The sequence below is a fragment of the Cotesia typhae genome, unplaced genomic scaffold (genome assembly GCF_013202065.1).
Source record: "Cotesia typhae breed Kobodo isofemale line unplaced genomic scaffold, CoteBio_Ctyphae contig_9, whole genome shotgun sequence".
NCBI lineage: Eukaryota > Metazoa > Arthropoda > Insecta > Hymenoptera > Braconidae > Cotesia > Cotesia typhae.
This window is the reverse complement of record NW_027423770.1, coordinates 681,717-707,833: the sequence shown is the minus strand read 5'-3', so window position 1 is coordinate 707,833 and position 26,117 is coordinate 681,717. Positions and strand designations below refer to the sequence as shown.

The following is a 26,117-nucleotide window of genomic DNA, read 5'->3' as shown; positions in this document are numbered from 1 at the left end:
TGATATAAGTGACTATAGTTACATACTGTTAAATTGTATTACCTGTGACGTTGTACCATTAAATTCACAATAAAATGTCCAACAATAATAATGGCAGCGAGAGTTCATCTCAACCCAACGCTAATCCGACATCAGAAGTGGGATCGACGCCTGGTATATCAATGCAAGAGCACATGGCTATTTTACGCGAGTTGATCCAGTCGATCACTCCAAAGCCTAATACGAATACCAGGAGATTTACGTTGCCACGATTTAATCCAGAAACTTCTGGCTCTGATCCGGCTGCATGGAGTTCAGCTGTCACCATCATGATGGAAGAAAATCCGTTGCAGGGCAGCGCATTGTTTTCCGCGCTTAGTAGCGCTCTAGAGGGTTCCGCCGCACAGTGGTTAACTCAAGTTATGGTTGGAGGAACTATAACTTGGTCCCGATTCAAGGAACTATTTATTTCCCGTTTTGGGGAAGAGAAACCGCAGCTTCAGCACTCATGAAAATTTTTAACGAACAACCGCTAAAAGATGAGACTACTGGAGCTTTCGGTATCCGCTTACGCTCTCTCCTCAAAGCCAGGTGGGAAAATTTAAGCATGGCGGAAATCATCAACGGCGTTGTTCTCTATCGATTAACGTCTCAAGATCACCGCGTGGAACGCACCGCGCTTACGAGCGAGGTAAAAACAGAAGATCAGTTCCTCAACGAAATGAGAGCTTATTCGTACGCGAAGAAGCGACCGTTTCAGTCATCTGAAAACTTGTCAAATCCAGACCCTAAACGCTCTAAAACTACGGAGTCACGGATAAAATGTCTTTTCTGCGGCATTCCCGGCCATAAAATAGCTGAATGTCGCAAAAAGTTATTTCTTGACAAGAGGAAACATCTCCATAGCCCAGAAGGGAATCGATCATCCATCGCCACCAAGGTTACCTGTTTTAAGTGCCACAAAGAGGGTCATATCGCACCGAACTGTCCGTCAAGGAAAAACAACAGCACCGGCGTCAACAACAATAGTAACCAACACTCAAGCATCGAACGCCGAGTGGACTTTTTGCACCGTAGATGTTCCAACGGGTACAATGACCCATATGGGTGAGTCGTTTCCATTTTGCTTTGATTCAGGAGCTGAGTGCTCACTAATCAAAGAGTCAGTTGCCAAGAAATTTTCGGGCAAACGTATCAATGACGTAGTTTTAATGAGAGGTATAGGAGATAATTGTGTCAAATGCACCTTGCAAATTTTGTCTACCGTTTGTATAAATAGCTTTACATTGGAGATAGTCTTTCATGTGATTCCGGATAATTACTTAAAATATAATATAATGATTGGTCGTGAAATTCTGGGTCAGGGTTTTGAAATAAATATTACGCAAAATCACTTTACTATTTGTAAAACGAAAGTAGTCAATACCTGCGAAACGGTTCCTAGTGACATTAATTTTAATGAGATAAACACCGACGTTACGGGCAGCGATAAAACCAAATTAATTTCTGTTTTAGAAAATGTTAAAGATTCTTTTATCACGGGTTTTCCCCGAAACGAAGTTACTACAGGTCAGTTAGAAATACGTCTTATAGATCCTAATGTTACCGTTCAAAGAAGACCGTATCGACTCAGTGTTGAAGAACGGGAGATTGTTCGTGAAAGAATTGACGAATTGCTTAAAGCGAATATTATAAAACCCAGCAACTCACCGTTTTCTAGCCCTATATTACTCGTCAAAAAGAAAGATGGTTCAGATAGACTTTGTGTGGATTACCGAGAGTTAAATAGAAACACTGTTGCAGACAGATTTCCATTGCCTTTAATTTCAGACCAAATCTCAAGGTTACGTGACGCTAAGTATTTTATAAGCTTAGATATGGCTAGCGGCTTTCACCAAATCGGTATCCACCCAAACTCTACTGAATTCACAGCTTTTGTTACTCCCGATGGTCAATACGAGTACCTGAGAATGCCATTTGGATTGAAGAATGCGCCGTCTGTCTTCCAGAGAGAAATTCTTAAAGCTTTGGGTGATTTAGCTTATTCCTGGGTTGTAGTCTATTTAGATGACGTGTTAATTATCGCCAGTTCAATAGAATCAGCGTTGGAGCGATTAGAAACCCTTCTAAATATCCTCGTTAAAGCAGGATTTTCATTTAATTTTGCTAAATGTTCCTTCCTCAAAACATCGATTTCTTACCTGGGTTATGAAATTACTAACGGTGAGATACGACCCAACCCGCGTAAGATACAAGCTTTGAATTCTTTACCTGCTCCAACTACTGTCACACAACTGAGACAATTTATCGGTTTAGCTTCTTACTTCCGTAAATTCATCCCAAAGTTTTCACAGATTATGAAACCTTTGTATTCTCTTACGTCGGGCAACAAAAACATAGATTGGCAAGACAAACATGAAACACTCCGGCAAAAAGTAATTACCATCTTGACACACGAACCAGTCTTGATCATCTTTGACCCTAATTATCCCATTGAACTTCACACCGACGCTAGTTCCGATGGTTACGGGGCTATGCTGATGCTAAAAGTAGAAGGTAACAATAGAGTCGTAGAATACTATAGTAAAAGGACTAGCTCAGCCGAATCCAGGTATCATTCGTACGAGCTAGAAACCTTGGCTGTAGTAAACTCGATCAGGCATTTTCGGCATTATCTACACGGTCGAGAATTTACAGTTGTTACTGACTGTAATTCTTTAAAAGCATCCCAAAATAAAATCAATTTAAATGACCGGGTTCATAGATGGTGGGCTTTTCTGCAATCCTATACTTTTGAAATTGTTTACAGGGAGGGAAAACGAATGTCACACGTTGATTTCTTTTCCCGTAACCCAATTAACATCTCTTGTAAACCCTTTGAAGGGATCGAAGAGAAGCTCATTAATTTTACAGAGATATCGGAAGACTGGTTACTAGCAGAGCAACGTCGCGATCCTCAAATCTCGGAAATCGTTTCTAAATTGCACAACAATGAAAATACGGAGGATATCCTAAAGACGTACGAATTAAGATCCGGCACCCTTTATCGAAAAATTCAAAGGAATGGGAAGACTCTTTGTCTACCCATTGTCCCGCGAGGTTTTCGATGGTCCGTTATTAATCATATACATCAATCGATCATGCACTTAGGTTGGGATAAGACCCTTGAAAAGCTATACGAATACTATTGGTTCGAAGGGATGGCAAAGTACGTGCGGAAATTTGTAGAAAACTGTCATACTTGTCAAGTCTCTAAATCTAATTCAGGCAAGATACAGGCCGAGCTACACCCGATACCCAAAACCGGTATACCCTGGCACACTATCCATATGGATATTACGGGTAAACTAAGTGGTAAGAACGACTCCAAAGAATACATTATTGTACTCATTGACGCCTTTACAAAATACGTATACCTGTATCATACTCGCAATATAGATTCCCTTAATACAATAAAAGCACTTAAATCAGCTATCTTTATTTTTGGTAGTCCTTGCCGTGTAATTGCTGATCAAGGTAGATGCTTTACTGGTAAGGATTTCCAAAATTTTTGTAAAAGTCAAGATATTAAATTACACCTAATAGCTACGGGATCTAGTAGGGCAAATGGTCAGGTAGAACGCGTTATGGGTACTCTAAAGAATATGCTCACCGCAGTAGAAACGACTGGACGTTCATGGCAAGACGCAGTAGGCGAAATACAGTTGGCTTTGAATTGCACTACCAATCGCGTTACCAAATCTAGTCCTCTAGAATTGCTCATTGGTAAGGTGGCAAGACCTTACGGATTTTTCCCAGCGCATGAAAACTCTGAAGTAAGAGAAATAGATATCTCCAATGTAAGACAGCAAGCTATAAGTAACATCGAAAGTAATGCTATTTATAATAAGAATAGATTTGATAAGACTAAAGCTAAAGTAATTAGATTTAATATTGGCGATTTTGTACTGTTAAAAAATGAAGAGAGAAATCAAACTAAATTAGATCCGAAATTTAGGGGTCCATTTGTAATAGCAGAGGTTCTAGAAGGAGATAGATACATTTTAAATTCAGTTAGAGGCAAAAGAACGTATAAATATAGTCATGATAAGTTAAGAAAGATGCCGCAAAGTTGTGTTCCTAGTGAGTTGGATCATAGTGATCTTGAGGACGAAAATAACTCGTTAAGTGTAGAAAGCACTGAAGAGCATTGACAGTAATTTAGATCAAATAAACCTATACCACTTGTCCAGTGTGACAGTGGAGTCTAAAGAAATTTAGATGTGTTTCTATACCACTTGTCCAGTGTGACAGTGGAGTCTAAAGAAATTTAGATGTGTTTCTATACCACTTGTCCAGTGTGACAGTGGAGTCTAAAGAAATTTAGATGTGTTTCTATACCACTTGTCCAGTGTGACAGTGGAGTCTAAAGAAATTTAGATGTGTTTCTATACCACTTGTCCAGTGTGACAGTGGAGTCTAAAGAAATTTAGATGTGTTTCTATACCACTTGTCCAGTGTGACAGTGGAGTCTAAAGAAATTTAGATGTGTTTCTATACCACTTGTCCAGTCTGACAGTGGAGTCTAAAGCAATTTAGATGTGTTTTTTGTTGGCAATTACAGAAAATGAAATTCACCAGAATCCATATCTCGTGAAACACAACTGGCACTAGCGATCATAAAATTTGATATTTTGTTATACACAACCTTCTATCCTCTGTTGTTCGATTAGATCCCTGAACTAGTAGATTATTTTAAGTTATTCGTTGTCTAAAAGTCGTTAGTTCGACTCTAACCCTGAACAAAACTAAATTTTAGATGCACCCGAGGACGTGTGATCGTCAGGATGGCCGTGTCGGAGATGACAATAGCCGGGTTTTTACAAGGGAACGTTGGAAAATCCCAAGCATTTTAGTTTATAACTAGAAATAAACTTTAGCATTTTAATTTTTATGATTTAATCCCTTAAGGAAAGTTTAGTAAGACTCTCTCGGAGCCTTTTATGACGGTCAACTTGGGTTGGAAAGACCACATGTGCGGGTCTAACGTAGCCACGATCGAAGGGACAGCAATACCAAAAAGACGAGACATTTTTAGAATTTGCAGTACGTAGCTTGTGTATTTTTTTATTTTAAAAGTAATTACTTGAAGGAGCTACAGATAGAAAACAGTTTCTGGTAATAGGCAGTTCTTCCTGAACAGTACACGAGAACGGGCTGCTGCTCTTCCGATCGTGGATTCGTTTTCCGACTTAAGTCTCTGATCATTCCTAACGTCAACGTTAATAATATTGTAATTACTTTGATATTGTTTATATTAACCCCGTTTGTCAAACTACAATTGTTTGTATCTAGTAATAATAGTAATAATCATAGTGTAGTGATTCTTTGTTATTGTACGTTATTAATAAGTGATTGTTGATATAAGTGACTATAGTTACATACTGTTAAATTGTATTACCTGTGACGTTGTACCATTAAATTCACAATAAAATGTCCAACAATAATAATGGCAGCGAGAGTTCATCTCAACCCAACGCTAATCCGACATATATATATATATATATATATATATATATATATATATATATATATATATATATACTAGCTGACCCGGCAAACGTTATTTTGCCATGTATGTTATTTCTAGGAAACATTTTTATAGTTAAATAAAAATAATTATCTACTATAAGTGTGCGGGAAAGTATTTATAATCGAATGCATTATAAAGAATAAAAGTATGTTTTATTTAGGTTAATAAATAAATCTTTATTAGAGTAACGAATATATCTTAAATAACAGTCTTTGATAGCTATCTAAACATCAAAAATAAATATTTATATTTTTACTATCAATTATGGCAGTTGAAAAAAAAAAAAAATTAATCTCTTAGCGCAATAGAGTGTACAATATTTTTGGTTAGTCCGTCTTTAGCCAACACAAACAACCTGGATGGTTTTCCCACGCGAGAACATCCCACATATAGTTGTCCGTGGGAGAAGCACGGTGTTTCCAAATCTAATATTTGGTGTTTCCACATAGACAATGTTTGTCCTTGTGACTTATTGATTGTCATAGCGAATGCCAATCTAATTGGGAATTGAGTGCGTTTGAATTCAATTGGCACATCTGTAGGAATCATAGGGATTCGCGGCAGCAACACATTTTCGCCTTGAAACTTGCCATTCAAGATGATGGCTTCAATAACGTTTTTCATTAATTTTTTAATGACTAATCGTGTGCCATTACATTGCCGTGGTGGGTTTAAGTTTTGAAGTAGAATAATCGGAGATCCAACCTTCAATTGTAAATGATGTGGTGGCATGCCTGGCAAATCCAATGAATTTAAGAACTCAATTGGATAATTCACAGTCTCGTTGGTATCGCAAACTGCATCGATAGATTTATATGACACCAAGTCCCCAGGCAACACCCTGGTTAAAAATATTGATTGAAAAGGATTGAAAATGATGAAATTAGAATACTTTTGAATAATTTCAATTCTTTTTCATGTATATATAGATATACAGTTCACATAGGGTGACTGATTCCCAATACTTTTCAATCAATATTTTTAATCAGGGCAGCTGTTGTATCTTTAAATTTAACCCATTGACGTCCACATTTTTAGCTGCCAAGATCGCTCTTTCTGCCAGCCACTTATGATTTGCATATTGTGTGTGTACGTCGGGAAATATGTGATCGATGAGACTATTTTGCGAGTCGATGATTGTGCAGAAGTCCGTCTGTAATTTTATGCATCCAGTGTTTTCATGTACAGCAACTTTCCCATCGCCAATATCTAACAGTTGTTTAGAGAAAGTTTCGGCGGATGGATCCTGAAGCATTTGAACGCGCATGTTCACCGTCAGTTGTACTTTTTCAACATTACGCCATAGTCGCGATGATTTTAAGCACGCGTTGATTTCATCAGCGTAGGTTGAACGCGGAATAACGGGAAGTGTTTGTCTGAAATCACCTGAAAGGAGTAACAAAGTGCCGCCAAATAGTTTATCGTTGTTTTTTATATCCTTTAATGTTCTATCCAATGCCTCAAGCGAATGTTTGTGTGCCATAGTGCATTCATCCCAGATAATAATTTTACATTATTTCAGCACTGTGGCCATAGACGATTGTTTTTTTATGTTGCACATTGCATCTGGATTATTTTGAATGTTTAACGGCAGCTTAAATGCTGAATGAGCTGTTCTGCCTCCATCTAATAAAGTTGCTGCAATGCCAGAAGATGCAACGGCCAATGCGATGCCATTTTTTGATCGTATCTCGGCAAGAAGTAGCGAAATAAGAAATGTTTTGCCAGTCCCACTTGGTGCATCTAAAAAAAAGAATCCTCCTTGTCCTGCCGAAACTGCCAGCATGATGCGGTCGTAGATAATTTTTTGTTCATCATTAAGTAGTGGAACATTGCGGCTAACAATGCTCGCCATTTGTACAGTATCGTACTGTAGTTCACGATTCATATCTGTGTTGAGTAAATCAGATGCACTTCGATTCGGTGAGCTCATACCGAAATGACTGATTGGTAAATTCGCAATAGCAATGCAAAGATCCTCGATAGCAATCAATGCTTCATTGTACATTGCTTCACTGAATGATATTGTTAGATCGTTGCACCTTGTACGATGTCGATACAATATATCATCAGTCATTGAATCTTTGTGATTATCCCACAACATTTGTGCTCGGGCCGGGAAACATGTAGTCAGTACTATAGCAAATAGTAGACGAATTTGTGTTCCTGTGCAGTTTAATGCTGCTTCAGCAAGCATGATGTCCCAATGATTGTCGTCTTCTAGCAAGCCTAGAGCAAGGCATGCATCTTTATACGTAGGATACGATTGTCCATCTACCTTCCGTATATCTTGAAATGACAATGGTCTGGTGACATTAACCAACAATAGTCGCAGATAAAAGCACTCAGTCTGCCTTGGATTGACGGTATATACACGACCCAAACTATTTGATTTGAATAAACCGAGGCACGCATCAACTGGTATCCCTTGCTTGCGGGGTATCCATTTTTTCGATTGAGCCCATGTAAAATACCGCGGAACTTCAGAATAGAGCAGTGTTTGTGCGAAGGCACCAAACGCATCCGCACGATTGCACAGTTCAAAAAATTCGGTGAGCGTAGTTTTCGGTGGATTTATAGCACGATCAAGCGCTGTATCGTTCGTGAAATATACGCGCTGGCCAATTTCAAGATGGACAGCTAAATGGATAACTGCTGGATCCCGTTCGTGAATTGGGAAACCGAAAATATGCCAGACAGCTTCATTGGAACTGATATACCGGCCAATTTGGTAATTCGTAATTTCATCATTTTGATTCAACGTCATCAAAAATTAAAAAAAAAATTTTGCCAAAAAATTAAAGTTTATAATTAACAAATAAAAAATAGAGGTTGATCGTAGAGGGGTGAAAAATTTAGAGTAATATGAGATTTTTTATTGTAAGTCATCAAAAAATAAAAAAAAAATTAAAGTTTATAATTAACAAATAAAAAATAGGGGTTGATCGTAGAGGGGTGAAAAGTTTAGAGTAATATGAGATTTTTTATTGTAACCCTTGTGGAAATAATTCTCTGAAAAAACTCTTGAAAAGTCTTTATAACTCTGAAGAAGACTTTTCGAAAGTCTTCACATCCCTAACTAAGTAAAGGAAAGACTTAATAAGTCTCCAAAACTCTGCGATACTCTTCAAAAATCAAATTTTCCCTGCAATTTCGGAATTTCTCAAAGAGTTATTAAGACTTGATAAGACTTGTTCAGTTTTACAGGAAAAGAAGAAAATATTTCTTTTCAAAAAAATTACTTATCAGAATTAAATAAAACTATAAAAAAGAATTAATGCATGTTTTAAAAAAGTTTTTTTTAAATAATATTTTCATCACGAAAATACTTTGATGGGCATCGAATCACTCATAGTTGAGCAAGTCAAAACATCAACAGCAAATGAAGTGCACTTGCTGTTGGAAACAGATATTACTCAAAGAGTAAATCCAATCGGTATTTAATTTGGACTATCAAATATTAAAGTCAACTTTCTAGATAGGAGAGAATTTTCTATCCACATGCCATCTGCTGGAATTAATTGATACCTAACATATTTTAGTTTACGAATTTACAGTTAGAATCTTTGAGTGTTCTTAGTTTCTAATAGGTGGCATGTGGTTAGAAAATTCTTTCCTACCTAGAAAGTTGACTTTAATATTTGATAGTCCAAATTAAATACCGATTGGATTTACTCTTTGAGTAATATCTGTTTCCAACAGCAAGTGCACTTCATTTGCTGTTGATGTTTTGACTTGCTCAACTATGAGTGATTCGATGCCCATCAAAGTATTTTCGTGATGAAAATATTATTTAAAAAAAATTTTTTTAAAACATGCATTAATTCTTTTTTATAGTTTTATTTAATTCTGATAAGTAATTTTTTTGAAAAGAAATATTTTCTTCTTTTCCTGTAAAACTGAACAAGTCTTATCAAGTCTTAATAACTCTTTGAGAAATTCCGAAATTGCAGGGAAATTTTGATTTTTGAAGAGTATCGCAGAGTTTTGAAGACTTATTAAGTCTTTCCTTTACTTAGTTAGGGATGTGAAGACTTTCGAAAAGTCTTATTCAGAGTTATAAAGACTTTTCAAGAGTTTTTTCAGAGAATTATTTCCACAAGGGAAGTCATAAAAAATTAAAAAAAAAATTTTGCCAAAAAATTAAAGTTTTTAATTAACAAATAAAAAATAAGGGTTGATCTCAGAGGGGTGAAAATTTAGGGTTATATGTATTTTTGTATGCTGTGTCATAAAAAAATAAAAACAAAAAATTTTGCCTAAAAAATAAAAACAAAAATTTAGGGGTGGACTACCCTTAACATTTAGGGGGATGAAAAATAGATGTTGGCTGATTCTCCACCCTGGCCGACAATCACGCTAAGGATCACAAAAATCGGTCGAGCCGTTTCGGAGGAGTTCAAGTTCGAACACCGTGATACGAGAATTTTATGTATTATATATATATATATATATATATATATATATATATATATATATATATATATATATATATATATATATATATATATATATATATATATATATATAAGATATAATCAGGTTTGATCATGTATAGACTTATACATGATTATATATGGGGTTATAACAGCCAAGTATCAGATCTAATTATGTATAGACTTATATATAATTCTAGATAATCATATATGATAATATATAATCATACTTAATTAGACAAAAACTTTTTTCATCGGGTTACTCGATTATTTTTTGGCAGGTCAATTTTCTCCAATGTCACCAAAAAATTTACAATTTTTTCTTGTATTACTTGGTTTCTACGATAAGTATAATACTTCGAACCATCTGTTGTTTAGATTTTATTTTTTTTTACTTTAGTATATTAAATACAATTTTGCTGTAAGCACTAATACAATTTTTAATATTAAAATATTTATTACTTTTGAATCTTAAAATACAAGCTGTTAAGTCTATAGATCACTGTCACAAAAATAGTATACATTTATTTTTGAGATTACAAAAATTTTGTTAAGTTATCATCAATTAACCTTTTAAATCAAGAGAGGTAACTTATAAGACTCACACTTTCATGATAATGTTAAAATATAAAATTATAGTTCAATAATAAACTTGAATAAATTCTATTAGATAATTTATTGTTTAACCACCTAAAAATATAAATATTGTGAGTATTTATGAAATTAAGTTCATACTTCATGATATTGGATAGGCTTAGTTTTTTATTAACACAATAATTACGATATCACTTTATTCTCTAAAAGTAATATTAGTTATATAGTACGATTAATTTATGAATGATTATTTTACAATCGATAAATTGAGAACCAAAAGTAAATAGTATTATAATCATAAAACTAAATTAATTTCGACAACTAAAATAGTAAATAAAATCAATGTTTATCATATCAATTGTTTTCATCATCATAAATTATTGATGCAGTTGTTAAACTCACTTCAGTACCTGATTCATTCAACTCAGGTAAAGCTAGCATAACAGGTATAACTTGAATTTTCCCATTTTCATCTTGTTGCCGTATCTGAACTATTGCTCCAGGTTGTAATATGTGATTAGTAATATCATCAGCTATTATGCCCATATGTTCAATATTATCAGCAGTGACCTCTTCAGTATAGACTGGCGTATCTTCAATGTTCATGATTACTTGAGCAGAATCAGAAACTTCTCCGGAAGTTTCATCATATTCCTGTTCATAGTTTTCATTAACTTCTACAGTTTCAAATTTGATAGTTTCATGATCATCTTCATACATCGTTTCATGTTCAACTTGCTCCTCGAATTGTTGCTCGCCTTCGACAATTGTTTCATATTCACCTTCTAGTTCCAACTGTTCTTGATCAGAAGATGAATTTTCGACTTCGTGATTTTTGGATTGTTTAAGATTTCTTCCGGCTACAATTCGTTTAAATCCTGAACCACCAAGACTCTCATGCCTTCTTTGGTGTTTATTTTTATCTCCAAGATATTTGAAGCGTTGTTTACAAACAATACAAGAGTATGGTCGTTCATTCGTATGTGTTCTTTCATGACAAACCAATGCACTAACTTGCTTGCATCTCCAAGCACAGTATCGGCATTGAAGCGGCCTCTCATCACTATGTTTATTTTGGTGATGTTTTATTAATTGAATTTTGGTTTTTAAATTAAAACCGCAAAGTTCACATGTATATGGTCTATCTTCTGAATGTGATATCATATGAGTTTTGAGTCTTAACTGATTGACAAAACGTTTAGGACAATGAGGACAAATGAGTGTACCTTCAAATCGATTGTGAGCAATCATCATATGGTGTTTCAGCCTTACTTCTGACGTAAACATTGAATCACAGTCTAAACATTTGACTGGATTCTTTTCCATATGTGTATTTTTGATATGAGTTCTTAAAATCATTTCAGTTTTGAATGTTTTATTGCAATGATTGCATGATACTCTTTTTTTTTCTAGATTAGGATCCGCTTGATCTCTAGAAATACCCGGAGGTACTTGATTGTGAATGTGAGACATATGCCATTCTAATGATCTGGAAGAAAGCATAGAACGGTTACATATATGGCAAGTATATTGTTTGCCATCTTTATGAACACGATTTCGATGGATAACAAGCATTGAATGATTAGGAAATTTCTCTGAACATATCTGGCAAGAACATTCCCTAAGAGCTCGGCTATTAGATTTCAAATGAACCCTCATGTGCAATCTTAAACCATCTCGTCGATTAAATCCGGCACCACAATGTTCACAACGGTATGGTCGTCGATCTTCATGAATACGTAAATGCTGCTTTAATGTAGATGAATTCTTAAACATTTTATCACAATGTGGACATTTGATTGTGTATGCTTTATGAGTGTACATATGCTTTGATAAGCTATAAAATGGAACGACTTTATGACAAACTTGACATTCACGTTTATTACTTGACGGCTGATGTTTTCGAATACGATGATGCCTAAGAGATGCTGGATTTTTAAAGTCAGCTCCACAGTCTTCACATAAATAAGCTCGTAAAGAAGTATGAACTGATTTTAAATGAAAGCTTAATTTCTGTTTGAAAGCAAATTTTTTAGGACATTTAGGACATTGAAAAATTTTTTCCCAGTTCATGTGTTGGGTTTTAATATGTTGGTCTAATGTACCTTGGTGTTTAAATTTTTCACCACATATGTCACATAATTGACCATAAATAGCATCACAGTGCTTTTGTTCATGTTGGCGTTTTTTTCCTCTTGACTCCAGTACAAAATTACAATATTTACAAATCAATTTTTTTATACATGTTATACTATGTGCCCGCTTCGCTTTATTAGTTGAAAATTCAGATTCACAATCTTCACAAAAAAATAAAATTTTGAAATCATGAACTTTAAGATGTGCGTCCAAATCTTCTTGAGAATAAAAAATTTCTAAACAGTAATCACAATCTAATAGTTTTATTTTGATAGTAGGATTCACAGAAAGATTTTCGATAGTTAGACCTGGTAATTTTTTTTGGTTTATTACATCATTAAGATCTTCATACAAATCTATTACGTCTTGATCTTTCAATCGTTCAATTATAATTTTCCTTTGATTAAGATATTCTTGAAATTCCAGTAGATTTTTTTTATTTCTACCCAAAATTTGAGAAAGTTTATCTACGTTTCCTTTTCCCACTGAAATAATTACTTCATTTTTTGATAATCCTTTTGTAAAATTATTTTTTTCGGCTTTTTGTTGAGTAGTGGCCATAGACATCGAATATTCAGAGATGTTTTCTATCAATTCAGTATTTTGTTTATTATTTGAATCAACATAGCGGAAATGTAAACTTTTATTTTTTGTACTATCTATTAAGTTACTATTTTTATTTTCACTGATATATTCTATTTGAGTGAGTCGTTGAATCTTCATAAAAGAATTATTTTCTCCGGCTAAGTTTTTTACATTAATATAATTGATTGAATCATCAGTATCAAATGTACTATTACTGCAATTGACAACACCAAGTAATTTTTCACGTTTTTTCTTGTATTCTTCGATTTGTTCTTCAATTATTGCTCCGCGGTTTTCTATTTCTTTCGTACGATTATTATATATATCTTTGTATGATAAAGTTCTACAAAATTTTTCAGCAATTCTGGCTTCAGTGTTGTTCTTATTAAGACAATTTCCTCCTTTTTTGTCGTCAACTTTATCCATTTTTTTAACTTTAACCAAAAGCATCTCACTCGGTTTAGAGCCTTTCACAGTAACATACATTATACCTTGATTGTCTGATTTTTTACAAGCCTTAGTATCTAATTTATCAAGTTTTGATTCTTTTACCAGGAGTCTATACTGTCCACTGCATCTGATGAAATTTTTGTTTTTGTAATGTTCGTTTCTTTTACAATTAAATTAGACTCAGGCTCACAGACATCTAGATTCAATTGATTTATACTTTTAGCTTCTATTTTACTATAATTATGAAGTTCTGAATCATATTGATAGTTTGATTCAGATGTTAAGATTTCGGATTTTTCTTCTCTTCTTTCGCATGGTTTAACTTTTTCAGAAAAAATTACTTTTTCATTGCTAACGTCAGCATTTTCATGTGAAATATTTGAACTAGAATCCGTTCCCACATCAAATTTGAAATCATCACATTTACCTACTGAGAGCATAGAATCGTCAGATATAAATTCTTTATTCAAACTATTTTCACTGAACTGTTTTCTCGAAAATTCTGATTTATTTTCTATCGTAGGATTCTCAATTATTTCGTCTAGCTTTTGATACATTTTTGATGTCGACTTATCGGGCTTCATTTCTTGTTGACGCGTATTTACTGAATTTAAAGACATAAAAATTGATCTCAATTTAACTTCAGCCTTTTTTATTTGCATGAAAAACTTATAACTCATTTTTAAATCACAAATACAGTCCATACATATTTGTGTTGACAAGCTATCATCTTTATCAATTTGCTCTAAATGTTTCATTTGCTGATTTAACCTCATTTGAATTCCTTTTTCACCAAAAATATCTACTAATGGAATTTTTAATCCAGCACAGGTACGACAATAATTATTTAGTTGAGTTTTAGTATTTTCTGCATGTGACATTTTATCTTCATTTGAATCTACATCTAAAGAATTGTAACTTTTGTTTACTTCGTTGGAATTATTTATTTCACTTCCGACAAATTTAACTTTGGGGATCACTTTTTTTAAGTCATTTATATTTTTAACACATTTATCATTTTTTACTGTTGCCATATTTTTCGATGTTAAAATCCCTAAGCTATCTAATGAAGAAATATTTTTGAATTCTTTTTCATTGCATACTATATTCACTTTGACATTCCTTAACATATTATTACTATCAACATTTTTTCGATCTCCTGTTGTATTTGATTTTATAAAACAATTGTTTCCACCTATAGAATTTTTGTTATGTGACGATAGCAGAAAATTCGAGCTAGATTCTGAAAAAGAAAAAAAAAGTTCAAATTTAAATTTAAAACAATGGTTCTTGCTACATCAAATGGAAAAAATTTGTAAACTACCTTCGTTAGTTCCAGTAACTCTGTAATTTCTATCGGAGTTAATAATTCTTTCATTATGATTACGATTTGAGATATGTGTTGAGTCAACATTGGAATCTGATACGTAAGCTGAGTCCTTCATTTTCCATTTGGTTTTATCGTCTTTTATTGACTGCACTGACATCAAATCTTAACCATCATTTAATAAATAGCTGTAACTATTCTACAACTATAAAAAACAAAGTGACTAAAATTTTAAAAATTCTTATAAAATAAATATTAGAATTCAATTTGATGAGATCACTTTAAATAGATTAGGTTATAAAATAAAATATCGTAAAATTTGACTAATAAAAGAAACTTACACATACTCCTGAATCTATAAAAATTTATTACTTTAATAATCTTATTTTTTTATTATTTTTATGCTATTAACAAAGTTGTTGTTTGTTAAATGTTTAATATTTTTAATAATATTAATTTTAATAGGATATCAGCGACACTTGCTAGATGGCGTACTATACAATATTGTTACAATTTTAAAGTCTTCACAAGGTTTCAACTGGCTCACTGTATATGGCCCCACTTGAATTTTTTTTTTATTTTTTTAATTTTTTTCTATTTGAATTATTAGTTCTTCGTTAGTTCTTGATTGTTTGAACATTTAAATTGTTTATTCGTCTTTTATTTATTTATAATTAATTAAACAAATTTCGATCCTTAAGTTGGCCCCCCTTACCTTATATTTCTGCTTTTATTATCGAAATTAATATTTTCTTATTAATTATCATCTGTTCGACCCTTATTGACGTTTGTTCGATTATAAATTTATAATTATTAATTATTCTATATTTTTAATTAGAAATTCGTAATCCTCTTGAGGCTGTGGTGCGCATGCGCGCACGTTGTAATATATATCACCGTCATAATAATATCTACGTGTGTCCATGTTGTGTACGTAAAAAAATACTCTTTTTCAGACATCATTAAACAATTACCAATTTAAAAGATTAATTTTTTTCTATAATGGAAGTATTTTAATTAAATTAGTTATTCTATTTTGTTCTCATTGTAAAATATAAACAACATTTTCTGTGTGATTTTAACACTACTCCAATTCCATAACACATTTTGCTAATCTGTTCGTAAGATTTTGGAATCAGAATTCAATGAACTGACATTGACAATATTTTCTATTTTTACAATTTATAAATTTCTACTGTAGAAATAAAAAAAATACTGATTTTTAAAAGTTGAAGTGTTAGGTCATATAACAAGTCCAAAATGATCAAAAGTTGAATAAGTTTAATATTATCTAATTTAGCGATATATTTTGTAATTTAATATTAATGTATAAGATTATTAACCAGTTGAATAAATTTAATATTTTTTATTTTGTCATTATAGCATCATAGGTATGGATCTGATTAGTGAGTTACTACCCAACATCAATATCAGAACAACTCAAATAATGAATCGAAGGAGCCAAGTGAAACATTAACAACAAAAACAAAAACAAGGTTCTAAAAAATTTTAAATGAAAAAGTATAACCTCAACAATATCGTCATACATAAAACTAACAGTTAATTAAGAAAGTTTAATTTTTATTAATATTATTTCAGTTAAATAATTTATAATATTCAATTTGGGTAAAATTCAAAATGGCTTGTTGGAATGTTGCTTTACAGTCTTGGTTCGACACTGAACAAAATAACAACAATCATTTTAACCTTAACATCATACCTGTTAATTATTGGACAACAAGTTCTCCATTCAGTCAACGGAAATCTACGACACAAATTCCTGAAAAATTTTGCTTCAACTACAGAGAATCTTATGCCCCACAGATACGAGATAAAGAGGAGCAGAATTACAGTGTACTATTCAATGACTATGTCATTTCAAAAGAATTATTAGATACTATGTTAGAAGAAAGTTATGGCAGTTCATGGCAGATAAATCGTTAGTCATCGATCTTCGATAAGCAAAATGGTGTTTACTTTTGATCGCGTGACGGTCGTTAACTATCATAAATGGTGACTTTTTCAAAACTTTCCAGTGTTCAATGGCTAGCCTAAATGTATTTGTCAAAACCTAAGAGGAGAAGATCACCAAGTCAGCATTTCAACAAAATCAAGATCAACTAGATGCAGCTACTTACTATTTAACAATGAGAAAAGAACGACCGCGATGAATGCATACATAATTTATTTTTTAACGATTTCACGGATAATCATTGACGGTACGCATACGTATTTTTTGGTAAACAGACGTTGATATTGTTAAAATATGTTTTACCAAATTTAACGAGATACAGTTGACAATGATTTTATCGAGACTTCACGGAGATGATATAGTTGCTTCAAACTTTAAACAGCTACTGTTCAAAGGGATTTTATGTTGTGAAGATAATAAAACAATTACTGATCAAACTCATATACATTCAGATCCATTTTTAAGAAGCGTTGAAGAAACATTGAAGACAGTAGCCATTGGCATACGAAGGCAGTGAACTGAATCTTTTGTACAATCTTACCTGACCCCGAGCACACAATTTGTTGATTCATACTTGGATGGTGAGCATGGGTATTCCAAAGGTTAAAAATTCAGTAAACTTTTGAGATGAGTGAGCCCTACGATGGATTAGGGCTTCTCAGCCATAAACTGTTTTGAGCCAACTATTAAAGAAGGTAGGGAACTTGAATTCAAGTGAAATGATGACAAGCCTGGTCGAAGATGCCAAGTCCATGTACGAGCATTCGAAAGAAGTAATAGTAAGTAAGTTCAAAAGAAATAATTATTATTTTATTTATTTGCTTTATTAATTGTAATGAGTTTCTATATTAAATTCAAAACTTGATGCTGCTATAAGGAAACGAAAGAAACAATGACAATGGAAATAGGACTGGAGCCAGTGAAAAAAATCTGAAGAGGAGATTCATATATATTGTTCAATATGATAAATTAATGCAACTTTTTATTAATTTTACGATAAATGTCGTCAAAATGGGCAAAAGGTTAGTATTTTTTAAATAATATTTTTTTCTTTTTAAAAATTTATTTTAGATGTGCGATTTTCGATGTTGATGCAAGCAAAAATTATCGTGGATTTTTTTATATCTATTAAATGTCAAATTAATCTATTCTTGAGTACATATGATCCTTAGATTATTGGCATTATGATTCATCATTGTTTATGTTTTGTTTACACAACTAGACGGGGTACGTCATTACATTCGAAAACCCTGCTATAACCTTTAACGACCAATAACAAACCGAATAAAAAGTTTACCGAAATTAAGAACTAACTTTTTAGAGAAGGATAGAGAGAAATTCCTCTGATAACAATAAAATTAAATTGATGTTTATTATGAATTTATCATAACATACGTCGATATAGCAGTAATTGATTCTCTCATGAAAAAATGTTACCAATTCTTAATTTTGCAATTAAAAAAAAATAAATTTTACCAAAATTGTTATAAATAGCATATTTACGACGAAAGTTTTTCATTCTAAAACTAACTACTAATTATTAATAATATTTTATTAATTATTATTAATAATAGTTTATGGATATATTTAGTATACGTGTAGTTTTTACTCTTAAACAAATGACTAACGCGACCGTTATATTATTATATCTACGTATTGTTTTACACTCATGTAGTGTAAGTACTAACAAACGAAACTTAATGTGAAAGGTTAATTATTATTACATTTAATTTTTTTATCTTGTAATTTTACTTATTACTCATTCTGTTTCTTTTTTTACAGAAACAATTCGAAAAATATGCCACTAACATCAGTTGTATCAGTTGAGTTAGCTGTTAACGTAATAAAAAAATATATTTCTCACTTTGTAAATGGACTATCACTGTGGAATTCTGATGTCTGAAAGCTAATTCAGAAAGATTCTGAACTCAAAGGAAAATGGACTCTTGGTAGTGTTAGAACTAATATCCGAGAAGATAGAAAGAATATTTTGACTGAAGCTAGAAGACAATGTGGTATTTTAGACCCTAACTCTACTAAAAATCAAATAAATTGGATCAAAATGGTAAAATCTCTAACATTTCATATAATACTAGTGAGGATGAAAATAGTGCTGATGATGCTGCTAGTGATATGTCAGGTTTAGATTCTGAAGAGGATGATGTTGATGAGCAAGAACCTTTTACTGTCGAACTTTGATAGAGAGCTTTGGAATGAAATTAAAAATCAGGAACCTTTGGTTTATAAAGGTCGCAAGTATATTGGATTTAAACCAAGTATGTGGACAAACAAAATATCATTCGCTTTTTTAAGCAGTGTCATCTAAAATGTGCTTTTGTCTTTAAACGAGGTCGAATAACTGAGAATGGTAGAAATTATGCGACAATGAATAGACATTGTAAGGCTAAAAACTGTAAGAATCGAGTAAGAGGAGTTATTAAAGATTGTCCTGGCGACGTTGGACCTGTATACATCAAAATGTTCTATCGTGACACCAGATTTGTTAAACATGATGACGTTAAAAGGCCACTAAATGGAACAGAACGTTCACAGGTGCAAGAATAATTGACGAAAAATTGGTGCTTCTGCTTGGAGAAAAAGAAAGCCCAAGAAACTTTGGATCCAGGTGATACTGGTTCACCATTCGTTTATAATGCAAATACACTGCATCAAGCTAAAAAAGAAGTCTGTGATAAAGAGCTTAATATAAATCCACAAGACAAAAGAGATATGATTTCAGCGATTCGCAAAATGAATGTTGATCCAACTTACGTTCACTCAATTTTAGCGATTGATGACTCGCCTTTTTATGTATTTTACGCTACACCAACACAGTTCCAAGCATATGATGAATATCAGCGTACACACCGGAAATATTCATCTATATGCGTTGATGCAACTGGTGGTGTTGTAAAAAGGTTAGTTGATTCTAGTGGTGTGAAAACTGGTTATATTTTTTTGTACGAAATTGTCATTAATTTTGATGGTACTTCAGTAGCTATACATCAAATGTTGTCTGAGACGCATGACGTGAATTTTATCATTTTTTGGCTCCGACGATGGCTTCAAAAATGCAAACACCTAGTCAAGCCGTTTCAGACGGATCAAAAGCTCTATTAAACGCCATGTCATTAGCTTTTAACTACAAACCGTTGAACGAATGTATTAATTATTGTTTTGAAATTATCACCACTGACAAACGGCCAAATACATTTATAAGGCTAGACACTGCGCATTTACTTCAATCTGTGTCCAAGTGGAAATGTTTTCAATCAGCATTAAATAAAATCGTGAAAACTTTCTTTATTCATTGTATGGCTTTGTTAATTGAATGTAAAACTTTAAAAAGGCTGCAAGAAATTTTTATATTAATGTTGATAGTTGCGGATACTGAATTTGAAGATTCAGTGATTGCGGTTGACAATAAATGTCTAACTCCTAAAGAAGCCAGACAATTTTTGGAAAATTTGATTATGAATCGAAAATCCAACTCTGAGATTTTAGTACCTGACATTGATGAAGATTTGGAAATAAAAGAAAAAGGTAGAAATTTCTTGGATCAATTTTCAAAGCTTGATGTTAATAATCTTGGTTGGTCTGTAGAACTTATAAAATGGGTAGATACTCTTGATGAAAAAGCAAGCACTATTATCTCAACTGGCTCTGAGCTAAATAGTTTTCGAGTAGAAGGCTCACGTGAACAGTTTCTTACAAAAATCAAAGAATTTCCAATTTTCACGAATATCTGCACGCCTGATATGATGTCTAGAGCAACATCCTGCTATGTTGAAGGTGACTTTAAAGATTTAAAAATGAATTTGAAGAAACGCGTCAGCTTGCCTACCACACTCCTAAAGTTTTTAAAATTGCACATCCAAGAATTGTTGGGTGGTATCTGCATTTTTAGATCTAAAGTTAATAAATTCATAGTTGATAACCAGTATCTTGATGATTTAAATGATGATGATCATGGTAAGTGGTTCGAAAATTGGAGAGGATTGGGTAAGAAGGGAGCTGCTCAAAATATGTGGACAAGTCATAGTAATGCAGAAGAAGAAAATGTACCCGGCAATAGTGATTCAGTAAATGATGAAGATCAGAAGGATAATAATTCAACAGAAAAAAATGATCCCAACAATAACAATTATTCCAAAAAAGAACCACAAAACGAGGATAGTGATATTATATTTACTGTTGAAAATGTGAATTCGAATTTAAATGAAGATTTTTCATCGATTATTTACGATCACAATTATTCGCTAACATCCGACTCGCCAGTTCACTCATTTCCTGCTACTGAATCAGGTGAAGATTACCTAGAAAAAGAATTAGAAAAAATTTATAAAGCTAAATCAGATAACAGAAAAGATACGAAGTATTTTCAAAATTACACAGAAATTAAATTACAAAACAGCCTAGTAGATAAAAAAACAAAAAAACAATTTATTTTAAGTAATGGTAATTCTTCTGGCACTGTAAAATTTGAAAATCAAACTTGAATAATTTATAACACATGCCCGTTTGATGTGATAATCCAACTACTATTCAATGGTGCGTTAGAAAATCCTAATTTTTATGAATTTATTACTCAAAGTGACAGTCTAGTCTTCAAATTTTTATCAAATTTTATGAAAAAGGTCCCACTCAAGAAATTTACCACGAACGATTGTCAGTCTTGTATCCTTTTTATATTGAAAAAAATAATAATAACCAAATGGAAGAGATATTTGATAAAAAATCAAAAAAAAAAGTGTTATGTCAGACTATGAATTGCGAAGACAACATAACAGTATTATGGAAGAAATTAATGGAAAAGTCACCAAGTCTACTGGAGCAAACAGTTTGTTCAAATCCAGATTGCCATGCATATACGACTTTTTTCCCAGCTATGCCTGTCAATCACAAAATCATCATGAAAAAAGGTTTTAGTGCTTTAGAAAAAGCGCTAGAATTCTACGACGTAGTTTATAATATTCCATGTCGACTTTGTAAACTCGGAAAACAAACACGTCAGAACGTGCTCAAGCAGTATCTATATATCGAATTAGACATTCGTGGATGTACCACTGAAAAGTCTGGACGTAAAGGCAAATTAAGAGATTTTCTCGTTAGAATCTGCTTGAATAATCAAAATGACGATGGAATTTCATGTAATTTATGTTTCCGGTAAGTTGAAAATACTTCATTTTGTTCTCGAGATGATATATATGTAAAAGTAATTTTAAAAATTAACCACTCCTCAATATTTATTTTTAGATTATCTGGAATTGCAGCTTATGACACTGGTCATTACTTAGCATACTGTAGGAAATTATCGGGCACTTGGACAAAGTTTAATGACCTAAAATCTAAACCTGAATTTGTAAGTCCTGGTTTGGAGTTAGAACCTCACGGAGCTTTTTATGTTTTGGAAGAGAAAGTGATAATATAATTTGTACTCTAAAAAAAAACCAAGTTACATGTTTTTATTTGATATAATTTACTAAAAATGATAAAGAGCACTACTACTTTTATGTAAAATTAAGATTATATCATAATGTGCCATGCAATTTTAACTAAGTACCTTTATGTTAATAACTTAAAGAAAATTTTTAAAAATTCTAAACGTAACAAAATTTTATTTAATGTTTTCGTGGAGTATTTAATTATTTTATTTGTAAGACAAGTAATAAAAATTATTTATTTATTATAAATATAATAATGTAATACGTTCTTCTTCTGTATTTTAAGTGGATTACCTTTTGTCTTTTCCAGTTGCGTATATGAACATTACACTTAGGGATAACATTTTTAATAATAGCGCTTGTCTGAACCTAGATGCAATTGAAAATATGAAACTATACCACTTTTCTACACCTGGTGACTTTATTTTGGCTGCTGATTAAATCTCCTTTGAGATATTGATGTAATTCAATCTGTTTTGCTCCACACTGCTATCACCTCCTCCGCCTCTGCGTCTTTGACTAGTTTTTCAATCTTAAGTATATTTCCATATAGTTTATTTATTGGTTTACCTCAATTTACTGTCTGTATCAATAGCTAGTCGACACTTACTTTCACTTTATTACCTCACGGCTTCTGAATATGTACTCTATCAGTTTATTGTTTGCTTTAAGCTGTAAGTCTTAGAACTTAATTAATTAAAAAAATTAATTTGTAAATGACTGAGAATAAAAAGTGGTTCGAAGAAGTCTAATAAATTATAAAGATAGTAATAATAAAAAAAATGTAGAAAGCATTGCTTCATTCTTATTCGTTATTCACCACTACTATTCTTTATTTATACATTTGAATCATTTTAATATAATTATTAAATAATTTTCCGTAATAGCAAAAGGTATATTAAATAACTGAGCAGTTAAGATAGAATTCCATTTTTCAGAGGATATTATTTTTTTATCGCTCAGAAGAGATAAATTACTTCCAAGTCTGTTTCAAGTAAGACAATAATGGATTTTAGTAATAACTTTACTCAATAATTTAAATTACAAAATAATCGTCCTGTTTATGATAAATAAGTAATAATGCAATTATTTTTCTTTCCATTAGCATGATAGCAGCGTTTACGCATATCCTTTCTTAAATTTCGTGGCACCAGAAACATTTGGCACGTCTAGGAATGGATTTCCGGAAGTTGATGTCGCAGGTCCATCGACTGACTGTTTAACTTGAGATGCTGATTCATCTTCGTCTTCACCCTGTTTAAAAACTCCAATAAGATCCCATCAAAAGCGACAAAAGCCACTTAGAAACCAATAAATATTTATTGGTTTCTAAGTGGCTTTTGTCGCTTTTGATGAGATCCTATTGGAGTTTTTAAACAGGGCATTCCAAATTAATTTAATAAAACGTATTAGTTTGTAAATATAATTTTTTTTTATACTGAAATTGGCTGATGTTAAACAATTTTTATTTTTTTTTAATTAAAATGTAGTGAAAGAAAAATAAAATTCTGTACTCATAAAAAATTAAAGAAATCACAGGTAGAATTTCTTATAAACTTTTTTTTTTTACGTAATTTATCATTTTAAAAAACTTCCAAAAATTGTATCAAAAATAAGTATCGGCTAAATTGAAGATTATTTTTTTATAATTAAAAAATGGAAAATATTGTTTAAAAATAATTTTAATATATATATATATATATATATATATATATATATATATATATATATATCTGGTAATATATGGTACTAATAAATCCATCGATTGATCCATTATTATTTAAAATCACTTTAATTTAATTTGAAATTTTTTTTAAACAATCTATCACAAAAAAATTTTTTTAATATTAAAAAAAATAAATGTTTCAAAAGTTTTTTTATGCACTAAAATTGTCGCAATTATGAAATTATTGCAATTTGCAGCATTGATTTTTTTCATACTGTAATCATATTTATCATTATATTTAGAAAAAAATTTTTAAATTGCGAATTAATGTCAAATTGTTTACAAGTTTAGTATTATTTTAATATTTTACACATGAGACATTCAACTACTTATAGCGCGAACTAGCGAATTTCTGAAGTTGACTCGATAACTTACCATTAAAATTCGCAATTATCGGTGACAAAATGTTACTGCCGATAATAAAGCTTTCATTTTATCATTTTTAGAATTTTTCGGATATATACCCTGATAGCCACCTTACCTATAAGTTACTGTCAATCTACGTCCGCAATTTGAAGCAAACTTGACGGAAAGAGTTGGCAAAGCGAGCGATTACCTATTAGTTACCTATAACTTACTCTGCAAATAGACGTCAAAACTTGTTGTACAAGTATTTCCTTCAAATTGTAGTAAAGTTGAAAGGAAATTTAACTACAAGTTTGATTGTTAACTTGTATTCAAGTTGCGGCCGTAGATTTCTGTCAATTTGCTTACAACTGTTGTTGAGTGAAGAATTACCGCCAACTTGATGTATAACTTAACCGTAACTGCTGGGAGTCAACACTTACTGAGAAAGCGCTGGCTATCAGGGATCCTATTCTATATTGTTGAAATAATAATAATAATAATAATCATAATATGATTATTATATTATAATATATATATATATATATATATATATATATATATATATATATATATATATATATATATATATATATATATATATATATATATATATATATATATATATATATATATATATATATATATATATAATATAAATATGAATAAAAATAATTTTTAAAATAAAGTTTTAAACATGTAAGTACATTATTTTAGATTTTATATATTTTCAACAATTATTATAAGTAATCATATGATAATAATATGTTCTTAAATGTAATAATTGAAAGAAATAAATGAATGTGATAAAAAATAAAAATTTCGTTGATATTTATAAACATTGCCATACATAAAAAATAAAGAACATGTTGATGCATCAAAGTGAAATTTACTAAAAAATATAACTCAATGGGTTTAAAAAAATAAAAAAAAATATAATATATATTTATTTTCATGTTGGTAATTTTTACATGGTTTAGGCCTACTGGGGACCCGCCATGTAAAATAATAGGAACGCATCTTACTACACAGTACCTCATGGGTGATGCGGAAATCTATGTAATCCCGGGAAAAAATGATCAGACCTGACCATGCCTGTTCATGTATGATCAGGCCTGAAATTAGACCTGATCATGCCTGTTCATGTATGACCAGGCCTGAAGTTATACATGATCATGCCTGATCAGTTCTGTTCATGCCTGCTCATATCTGGAGTACTAAATACGCTCAGGCCTGATCAGGCCTGTCCATGCCTGACCAGACCTATCCATGCCTGCTCATGTCTGTTCATGTCTAAAGTGTTAAATACGTTCAGGCCTGTCCATGCCTGATCAGACCTCTCCATGCCTGATCAGACCTGTCCATGCCTGTTCATGTCTGAAGTGTTAAATACGCTCAGGCCTGTTCATACCTGTTCATGTCTATTCATGTCTGACCATGCCTGTTTATGACTGTTCCTCTCTGACTATAGTCAGAGATATGATAAAAATTTTTTTCTTTGACGAAAAAAATTTTTGGTCATCACAAAAAGTGCAAAATTATTTTTAACAT

The 26,117-nt window shown here is 31.9% G+C and overlaps 4 protein-coding genes across 4 annotated transcripts; 1 reads left to right on the top strand and 3 right to left on the bottom strand.

The window, feature by feature from the left end:
• Nucleotides 1-5,839: 5,839 nt before the first annotated feature.
• On the bottom strand, nucleotides 5,840-7,034 carry LOC141533463 (ATP-dependent DNA helicase PIF1-like). Its single transcript, XM_074252357.1, has 2 exons — nucleotides 6,568-7,034; nucleotides 5,840-6,392 (listed from the first exon to the last, which is right to left on the bottom strand). Exons 1-2 carry the CDS (start codon nucleotides 7,032-7,034, stop codon nucleotides 5,840-5,842), a joined length of 1,020 nt encoding a protein of 339 aa, XP_074108458.1.
• A 30-nt stretch (nucleotides 7,035-7,064) lies between these two features.
• On the bottom strand, nucleotides 7,065-8,318 carry LOC141533462 (uncharacterized). The gene has a single exon (XM_074252356.1). It carries the CDS (start codon nucleotides 8,316-8,318, stop codon nucleotides 7,065-7,067), a length of 1,254 nt encoding a protein of 417 aa, XP_074108457.1.
• A 2,037-nt stretch (nucleotides 8,319-10,355) lies between these two features.
• LOC141533518 (uncharacterized) lies at nucleotides 10,356-15,576 on the bottom strand. Its single transcript, XM_074252437.1, is given in 4 exon segments — nucleotides 10,356-13,879; nucleotides 13,882-14,995; nucleotides 15,077-15,284; nucleotides 15,421-15,576. Coding segments are annotated over 3 exon segments (4,179 nt in total). The 5' UTR covers nucleotides 15,198-15,284; nucleotides 15,421-15,576; the 3' UTR covers nucleotides 10,356-10,935.
• Nucleotides 15,577-21,765: 6,189 nt separating this feature from the next.
• LOC141533431 (uncharacterized) lies at nucleotides 21,766-22,752 on the top strand. Its single transcript, XM_074252324.1, has 2 exons — nucleotides 21,766-22,217; nucleotides 22,308-22,752. The coding sequence occupies exons 1-2, from the start codon at nucleotides 21,766-21,768 to the stop codon at nucleotides 22,480-22,482; spliced, it is 627 nt and encodes a 208-aa protein (XP_074108425.1). The 3' UTR covers nucleotides 22,483-22,752.
• Nucleotides 22,753-26,117: the final 3,365 nt, after the last annotated feature.

What these genes read in the sequence shown, in the direction of transcription:
- LOC141533463 (XM_074252357.1), bottom strand. Translation starts at nt 7,034, where the DNA reads ATGGCACACAAACATTCGCTTGAGGCATTGGATAGAACATTAAAGGAT. An exon ending in AAAAATGTGGACGTCAATGG is followed by an intron (nt 6,393 to 6,567) that starts GTTAAATTTAAA and finishes ATTTTTAACCAG; the next exon opens with GGTGTTGCCTGGGGACTTGG.
- LOC141533462 (XM_074252356.1), bottom strand. Translation starts at nt 8,318, where the DNA reads ATGACGTTGAATCAAAATGATGAAATTACGAATTACCAAATTGGCCGG.
- LOC141533431 (XM_074252324.1), top strand. Translation starts at nt 21,766, where the DNA reads ATGGAAGAGATATTTGATAAAAAATCAAAAAAAAAAGTGTTATGTCAG. An exon ending in TCATGTAATTTATGTTTCCG is followed by an intron (nt 22,218 to 22,307) that starts GTAAGTTGAAAA and finishes ATTTATTTTTAG; the next exon opens with ATTATCTGGAATTGCAGCTT.